Genomic DNA, 9819 nt, shown 5'->3' on the forward strand with positions numbered 1-9819 from the left:
ACCAAAAACAAAACGAAATGAAGAAAATTGAAGACAAATACAATGGAGATCTAATAAATATGAAACTGTATTGCAAAATTTCCAGTTCCTTCTAAAACAGGCGCGCAATTGTTATTTCATTATATTCATATACATAAGAAATGAAACTAATTTTTTTATTTACTTACTTGAAGTTCCTTCATACAATACTCAATACTGCCTTGTAATATTCTGAATACTCAAAAATAGAAACTTAAAAAAAAAAAAAAAAAAAACCTTAACCTCTGTACATAGGCGACCGCTCGTGAACCAATTTAGAAGCCTTCGATTGACGGAAGACTTTCATTGGACTTGGAAAATGCCATCCTTTCGACTTCGACGGCGACTCACCGGCGCCGGAAACTGACGTTATCGCCACACACATCGATCTTGATCTATTCATCATCCTCGCAAAATCATCAATTCTACTATCACTAAATTCGTTAATAATATTGACATGATGAATATTCGCTTTCACATTCGCTTTTCCCTTCAATTCTTCCTTCTCTGATTCTCCGCTTCTCTTACTCTTACTCAACTTGAAAACCGACCAAAACGACAGCGTTTTGTTAATCTTGCCGTTACAAATCGGCGGCTGATTTCTCCGGGCGGCAGAGTTTTTGTCTCGGGATCGGAGGAACGGAATTCCGACGGATCTTGATCTCTGGAACGCCGGCTCACTTTCTATAAGCTTCGAAACTCGTGCAACGGAGCCAATTCCTTCACAACCACCACCTGCTCCTCCTCCGCCGCTACGACCGGAGGATGAGGAGAAGAGAGAAAACGAAGAGGAAGCGGAGGAAGAAGACGACGACGCAGAGGCGTAGCATGCACAGGGGCGTACGTTAGCACAGTCAGGGCAAAGAATGATGAGCCTGTCCTTGAGACAAACCGGGCAAACTCCATTCCTCCGTCGCTTCGAAGGGTGTTTTGGACATCTCCACACTTCTTCTTCATCTAAATAAAACGCCATCTTAATAAGCTGTGAATTTCTCTCTATTCTTGATAACTTGTTCTTTCTTCTTCTTGTTTGCTCTATCTTAGATTGTTTATATATAAAGGCTGCTTAAAAAGGGGGAGACAACAACTTAACCATGGTTAAGCTTATTCCAAGATAAGACTTTTCGGGCAAATGTTGGTAGACCAAACCAAACAACGTGTTTTGCCCAAGTAAATAATTAAGATATTAACTCTGCCCATAATGGTGGAAATTATTTACGAGAATGCCATATTATTTAATGAGAGTAATAGTAAATAGTCATGCGTTTCACATACAGGATTTGACTAATGTGGTAAGTTGGTAACGAATTGTGGGCTCCCGAAAGCCGAAAGAATTTAGTATATGGGTTTTATAGTACAAACTGGAAAAGGAGAGGTCTTATTTTGGGGTGTGGTCGTGTGGATGCTTGTTTGACCTTTGGATTATTGTAAATAATAAAGTTTACAAAAGACATTTTGACTATTTGGTATAGGGTTTAATTTACTTTTAGCACTAAAATAGTTATACAATCAACTTATCCATAAAGTAATCACAGAGAACTTTTTTATGATAATCATTAGCTGATAACCCAATAAAAATAGTAGTAATTAATGTTTGACTCAAAAGATATTGGAAAGTTTATAAATAAATTAATTAAAGAAAATGAAGAGGTAAATCTTAGCTAAGCATAATAAACTTTAGAACAAAAGGCATAAAATATCAACACAATGGGTAGTAATTCTTGATCTTAAGAAAGTCAGAGATCGAGCGTCGAAAATGTCAATCTTAAATATGTAAAAATATTACAATCAGTGTTCTCCCCCTTCTACAAGGTTTATATCCCACTATATATAAGGGACAACCCCTCCTGAACCCTACAGGATATATCATAGGGAATATTTAAGAGTATATTCCTAGTTCCCCTATTGGGCCTACACTACTGTAAAAATCATACGTCCTCGGTGCGCTGTCTGTCGTCCTCCACAGGACGTCGAGTTATGAAGATCTCGTCTTCTGTCGTGTTTGTCAATAGCCGTGGTCGTCTAAATTTGGACCCATACAGTTAACTAATCTGCTACGACAATGATATTTTTGAATAATCTCTAAACTGTTTATATATAACTTAATTCCACGCATAAAATATTGAATTTACTATTCAAAAAGAGCATCTCAAGAAAATGACACTACTATTAATAAGGAGTCAATAATTTTTTTCATCACGATTACATTTTTTTGAATACGTAAATTATATTTCAAATAGAATCAGAAGAAAAAAAAATCAGAAATTCTCAGAAAAATCTCGTTGAACGAAAGTAATATTGATTAACTATTGTTTTATTTTGCTTTTTATCTTGGTGCCAAACACACCTAACTTTGTTTCAAAACTATCAAATCTGGGATATGATGATGGATGATGGATGATGGATGATGGATGATGGTAGGACTTAACTTGTACGACTGGGGTTTGATATTGGAATGACATTGCTTGGAAAATGACAGTTATTGAAGTAGCAAGAGAAAAAGTGTAACTCAAAAAAGGTAGGAGTGGACGTGGCAGAGAGTTCAGAAAATTCAAGCAACATACATTTTTGCATTGGTACCCACTACCCACTTCAATTGGTTCAAGAGTTTGGTTTGTTAACGCATGAATAAACTACTTGTTTTACAGGTACATATGTTCATTTTTCCTACAATAAACAGCAGCAAAATGAAGTAAGGTGGTGACTCCAAGGCCTACGAGCGAAATAACAGGTATATTTTGACGCACAACTCTCTATTAGCTAACACGTTCTAAAGTGCCTAAATCTGCACCAAAATATGCAAATGCATAGTATGAGTATACCATAGTCAGTACCCAGTAAGTATCAAGACTACCTTCGGTGGAGTAGTGACGTGTTACGATCCGGAATTTCTACCCTCGAGAGTCGTGATGACGCCTACTCGTGAAAGCTAGGCAAGCCGAGTATTATAAATTCATTACCCTTTTTATTAAGCATGTTCAATAATTCAAAGTAATAAGTGATTTATGCAGCGGAATAAACTAAATAACCAGAAATGCGGAAGACGAAAACTTAATCATTAACGGAACATTTGCTACATAATCTAAAATACAATACTACCCAGAATTTGGTGTCACAAGTCACAGACTATCTAAGAATACTACAAATAAGGTCTGAATGAAAATACACAAATCTGTCTCTCAATAAGTAAAAACAGAAAGAGAAGAGATAGGAGGAGACGCCAAGGCCCGCGGACGTCTGCAGGACTACCTCGGGTCGCTTGAATGGACTGAAGACAGCATCCTCACTGCGGTCCAAATGCTCCAGTATCAGTATTTGCACACAGTGCAGCGTGTACTATCAGCACAACCGACCCCATGTGCTGGTAAGTGTCTAGCCTAACCTTGGTGAAGTATTGACGAGGCTAGGACGAGACTACCAAATAAACCTGTGCAGTTAAATCATATACATCGAAAATAGAAGCAGATAATTACAACTAAAATTGGGCGGGGAACATGCTGCGGGGAGTAATAGATAACAACATAATAACATTAGAGAAATGTAAGGAACGCCATAAATCAATTACCAGTGAAAGATAAGGAAATAAGAAGAACAAGTACACATGTAATACCGTTGCAGGCGTGCAACCCGATCCCATTTCATAGAGTACCGTTGCAGGCATGCAACCCGCTCCCATTTCATATATTACCGTTGCAGGCGTGCAACCCGCTCCCATTTCATGTATTACCATTGCAGGCGTACAACCCGCTCCCATTTCATGTATTACCATTGCAGGCGTGCAACCCGCTCCTATTTCATTTATCAATACTAATCATAAAAGAATCCCGGCAAGGGAACAATAGCATAATAACAACATCCCGGCAAGGGAACAATAATATCACAACAACATCCCGGCAAGGGAACTACAATATCACAACAACATCCCGGCAATGGAACAATAATATAATTTTCAGATGAAGCACGAATAAACCACAACGGAGTCATAAAAATTACAATACAAGACTCACAGGCATGCTTGACACCAACGTATAGACACTCGTCACCATGCGTATACGTCGTACTCCACAATTAATACGTAGCAATTAAGACACAACTCCTAATCCCTCAAGCTAAGGTTAGACCAAACACTTACCTCAAACTTCCACGGCCAACTCAAGCCTCAAACACCGCTTTTCTTTTAGAATTCGCCTCCAAATTACTTGTATCTAGTCTAAATTAATTTAACAACATCAATAAATGCTAAATAATTCGATCCTAATGCTAAATTATAGGTTTTCTATCATTTTTCCCAAAAAGTCAAAAATCGACCTCGGGCCTGCTTGGTCAAAATATAAGGTTCGGACCAAAACCCGATCACCTATTCATCCACGAGCCTGAATATATAATTAGTTTCAAAATCCGACACCAAAACGAGATCTAAATTTCAATTATTCAAAAAGCCCTAACTCTACCCAAATCCCTAATTTTCTACCCTTAAGAACATGATTTAGGCCTAGAAATCTAATGTGGGTTAATGGAAATTGAAGAAAACAAGTCTAAGAACACATACCTATGGTTTTATGGTGAAATCCCTCTTCAAAAATCGCCCAAGTTCGAGTTTAAGTGAAAAAGTTATGAAGTTTTAAAGAAATCCCGTTTTGCTACTGTTTTAAAATAATTGGGCAGGGAACCTATGCGTTCGCACATGATTGGATGCGTTCTCACAGAACAAATGGTGGCCCCCAAAATTAACTTTATGCTATCACAGACATACCTATGCAATCGCATAAAACAAATGATGACCCCCAGAATTAACTCTATGCTATCGCGGACCTACCTATACAATCGCATAGAACAAATGATGACCCACAGAATTAACTCTAAGCTATCACAGACCAACCTATGCAATCGTATAGAACAAAAACCTAGACACCAACAAACAGTAAAAACACTAGATTTTCTAAGTTCGAATCACCCCGACGCCTAACCGAAGCTCACCCGAGCCCTCGGGGCTCTAAACTAAACATGCTCGCAAGTTTAAAAAACATCATACGGACTTGCTCGTGCGATCAAATCACCAAAATAACATCTTAAACAACGAATTTAGCATAGAAATCTAAGAAAAATCTCAAAACTTTCAAAGTATCAAATTTCACAACTACGGGTCCGAATTACATCAAACGACTTCCGTTTCTTATCAAATTTCAAAGACGCATCTTAAATGTCATATTAAACCTGTACCGGACTCCGGAACAAAAATACGGGCCCGATACCATAAATTTCAAATATAATCAAATTTTCAAAAACTCTTATATTTTCAGTAAAATAATTTCTTTCAAAAATTTATTTCTCGGGCTTGGGACCTCGGAATTCGATTCCAAGAATACGCCCAAGTCCCATATTTTCCTACGGACCCTTCGAAACCGTTAAATTGCAGGTCCGGGTCCGTTTACCTAAAATATTGGTCGAAGTCAACTTAAATTTAATTTTAAACGCCAAATTAAAATTTTCATCACATTTCCACATAAAAGCATTCCGTATATATGCTTGGACCATGCACGCAAGTTGAGGTAAGGAAAAAGGAGGCTTCTAAGGCCTCAGAACATAGAATTTACTCGTAAATCAAGTGATGACCTTTTGGGTCATCATATCCTCCACCTCTAAAACAACTGTTCGTCCTCGAACGGATATAATTAGGAAGTACCTGAGTCGGGAAAAAGATAGGGATAACGGCTTCGCATATCAGACTCGGATTCCCAGGTCGATGCCTCATCAGGCTAACCTCTCCACTGAACACGAACAGAAGGGAAACTCTTCGATCTCAACTGACGAACCTGCCAATCTAGAATAGCTACCAGCGCCTCCTCATATGACAAGTCCTTGTCCAACTAGACAGTGCTGAAGTCTAACACGTGGGATGGATCATCGTGATACTTCCGAAGCATGAACACATGAAACACTGGATGCACGACTGATAAAATAGGTGGCAATGCAAGTCTGTAAGCCACCTCTCCCACTTGATCAAGAATCTCAAACGGGCCAATGAACCTAGGGCTAAGCTTGACCTTCTTTACAAATCTCATCACGCCCGTCATAGGCGACACTTGAAGCAACACCCGCTCGCCAACCATGAATGCTACATCACGAACCTTACGGTCGGCATAACTCTTTTGCCTTGATTGAGATGTACGAAGCCTATACTGAATGATCCCGACCTTGTCCAAGGCATCTTGTACTAGATCTGTACCCAACAACCAAGCCTCTCCCGGCTCAAACCATCCAACCGATGACCGACACCGCCTACCATACAAAGGCTCATAAGGAGCCATCTGGATACTCGACTGGTAACTGTTGTTATAGGCAAACTTTGCTAAAGGCAAAACTGATCCCACGAGCTTCCAAATTCAATGACACAAGCTCGGAGCATATCTTCCAAAATTTGAATAGTATGCTCGGACTACCCGTCCGTATGAGGATGAAATGTTGTGCTCAACTCGACACATGCGCCCAACTCTCGCTGAACTACTCTCTAGAAATGCGAGGTAAACTGCGTACCTCGATCAGAAATGATAGACACAGGCACACTATGAAGATGAACAATCTCCCGGATATAGATCTTAGCTAACCTCTCGGAAGAATAGGAGACTGCCACATGAATAAAATGCGCTGACTTAGTCAGCCTATCAATAATAACCCACACTGCATCGAACTTCCTCTAAGTCCGTGGGAGTCCAAAAACAAAGTCCAAAGTGATACGCTCCCACTTCCACTCGGGAAGCTCAATCCTCTGAAACAAACCGCCAGGTCTCTAATGCTCGTACTTTACCTTCTGACAATTCAAACACCGTGCCATATACGCAACAATATCCTTCTTCATCCTTTTCCACCAATAGTGCTGCCGCAAATACATCTTAGCGGTGCCCGGATGAATAGAGTACCGGGAACTATGTGCCTCCTCTAAATTCTGTTACATCCCGTACTTTAACGTTATGATTTGTCGAAGTAATAACATATGAGTTAGAAGGGATTAAGGTTATACATGAAGATATAGATGTAATACCCTGTAAGTTTAAAGAATTTCGAAACTACTATATATTGACTTGATATATATTTTCTTAGAAGTAAACCATTTTCGGTAAAAGTTGATAGATATGATTGTATATGGTTGTGATAAGTTTTAAATTAAATAGATGATATGTGGGAGTTTATAAATGAGGTTTTATTTATTATAAGAGTAGATAGTATTTTATCATAAGAAAAGTTATCCTTTTTCCGTTTTGAGAATTTATAGTACAAAAAGAATTTCTTTATTGTAAAGATATAAATTATTTTCTCACAAGAAAAGAAAGTTATCTTTTTACCATTTTTAAAAAAATAAGCATACAAAAAATTTGTACTTTTTATATGTGACTGGGAAAATTAGAATATTGAGAAAATGTATGTATTTTTACATGGATGTTTTAATGAAATAATAGTATACATATTTATTTTATATGGTACCACACGACCTTGATAGTATGATGTATAAAGTGTATAAAAAAATATAAGTAGAATTTTAAGTAATTTGAGATAATTCTTAATTTTTGTGGTTACTTGGTTAATTAACGGGTAACGAGGTATTACCTAATTAATTAATTAACACATTATTGGATAAAATTCAACCACCCTATAACGTGGCAGCCCCCCCTAATTTCTACATTATGACTCATGAGTGGATCTAGTCATTTCTATTACACTTATATTTTAAAATCATTTGAACTGTTAAGGGTCTTATGGAATTATGAGTTGTTATCTTTTGCCTTGAATCCTTGGTAATTGTCTCCTACCTTAAAATTGTATAGTAGTGTAAATCTCCGAGCAGGTATTTTCTCTTCACTATTTCTTCAACTGGTTTTATACTCTCTTTCACTATCTTCTTATCTGATTTATTAGAAGGTCTAATCTTAATTGTTCATAGATTAATCATGAATATAATAAAACTTCTTGTATTCGCTTTTCTCTTATCCGTACAAAACTGACGGTTGTTTGTGTATAGATAAAGGGTATTTTGAATTTTTGGTTTAGATATAGGAATAGAAAAATTGAATCTTTCTTTGTATTATTTTGGATTAGCAATCATATATGGTAATTTTGAGATGTAAAAAGATGATATGATTTTGGGAAGATTATATGAAGTTAGTTGATTATAGGTGTATTCTTTAAAACTTGAAGTGACATGTTTATTAGAACTTTCAAGGGGTACAAAAATGGAGCAGATCAAAGTTTGTTATGCGTTGACTGGGTAATTAAGCAGTATGGAGTTCGTATGACTTGTCGTTTACCTTGACTACAATGGCAGAGCCACCTTAGGCTAAGGGGTATCATTTATCGTAAAATTACACTGTATAGCTAAGTTAAATTTTTTATTTTTATGTATATATACTGTACGTTGAATCTCCGTACCTTATTCGTGTGTTTACTTCTTTATATTTTGGTACCTTTAGTAAATTCCTGGCTTCTCCACTGCTTCGTCGTTATCTTATTTGAATACTTTAGTTGGCTATATTCGATATCCGGGCATAACATTTTCCTCTCTAAGTTTTTTTATTGTCGATTTTGATATCATGGGCGGATGGTCCTCATAGAGGCTTGACCAAAGGAATGTTTTACTATCACAAAGTGATTTCTGAATATTTTTCAGACGTACTTCAATTTGTAGAAGGATTAGTAATACAGGAGAATTCTTTCCCTCATTCGGTGGTATGGTGAATTGAATTTTTGTCTAAATAAACTCACCTTAGTAGTACGATTAGATAAATGAAGCATTAGTGCTTTACACAAGAGATTCTTTTCTAGCAACGGTGTTTTGGGAAGTAAACATCCAATTTCTTGTATACATGTTCTGTGTTTTTTATATCAGAATCTTTGGAGGTTATTCTAGTGGGTAGGATTCTGCAATTGTAACCTTGAAGTGATTTTAATGCGTCTAGCATATATATCTAGCTAGATGCTTGCTGATCAAAGCCATCGTTACAACCTTGAAAAGAATGTGAAGAGAATGGGGGGCCGTACATTTCTCTCACAACAATGTGTTGCAGGTATGTTAAGGCTATCATTTCTTTCTTTTGGCATGATCTACACGATACAAACGAAACGAGAAAATGTATAACTTCCATAAATGACTCTATTCATAGAAGTATTAGAAGTGCCTATTTTCTTGAATTTCCATATTTCTTGTGATTATATCATTTGTTCATGGGTCTCAGAAAAATACGTAAGTTGAAAAAAGGTTTATTTCATGATATTATTCAAAGGCATTATGATCTTATGACAATCCGAAAGATTTTATTAATGTACTTCTCATGCATTGCATTCGTTTACATGTGCATTTACCCATGACTCAAACGGCGTTATATATGCGTATATATGTATATATATGTATATGGGATATAGAAAAAGGTTACGAAGTTATATACGCACCACCACCTGATCAGTTGGTATATGATGATGATGTTTACCACAATGGCTGAAATATGACTCAGACGACATTATATACGCCTATATGTATATATATGTATATGGTGTGAGCACGTGATTTTTGCCCTACAAGAACTACTTCCACAAAAATTCAAAATAAAATAGTTGTGTGTTGCTTGTGATTTATTTGTATTTGTTTGTGCATGTTTATTCTATTTTTACTACTGAAAAATACAAAAATATATGTGTTGCATTTGCATTTACAATTAACCACTGATTTGTTTTACGAAAATGAAAATCATAAAAAATAATGTACTTTGCATTTTTTAGCATTTAATGTTGAATTGTGTGATTTTATTGTTTATT

At 36.6% G+C, this 9819-nt stretch overlaps 1 protein-coding gene across 1 annotated transcript; it reads right to left on the bottom strand.

The window, feature by feature from the left end:
• Positions 1-256: 256 nt before the first annotated feature.
• Positions 257-991, bottom strand: LOC104250033 (uncharacterized). Its single transcript, XM_009806564.2, has one exon. It carries the CDS (start codon positions 989-991, stop codon positions 257-259), a length of 735 nt encoding a protein of 244 aa, XP_009804866.1.
• Positions 992-9819: the final 8828 nt, after the last annotated feature.

This window comes from Nicotiana sylvestris, chromosome 8, assembly GCF_000393655.2.
Source record: "Nicotiana sylvestris chromosome 8, ASM39365v2, whole genome shotgun sequence".
In the NCBI taxonomy this organism is placed as follows: domain Eukaryota; kingdom Viridiplantae; phylum Streptophyta; class Magnoliopsida; order Solanales; family Solanaceae; genus Nicotiana; species Nicotiana sylvestris.

What these genes read in the sequence shown, in the direction of transcription:
- LOC104250033 (XM_009806564.2), bottom strand. Translation starts at nt 991, where the DNA reads ATGGCGTTTTATTTAGATGAAGAAGAAGTGTGGAGATGTCCAAAACAC.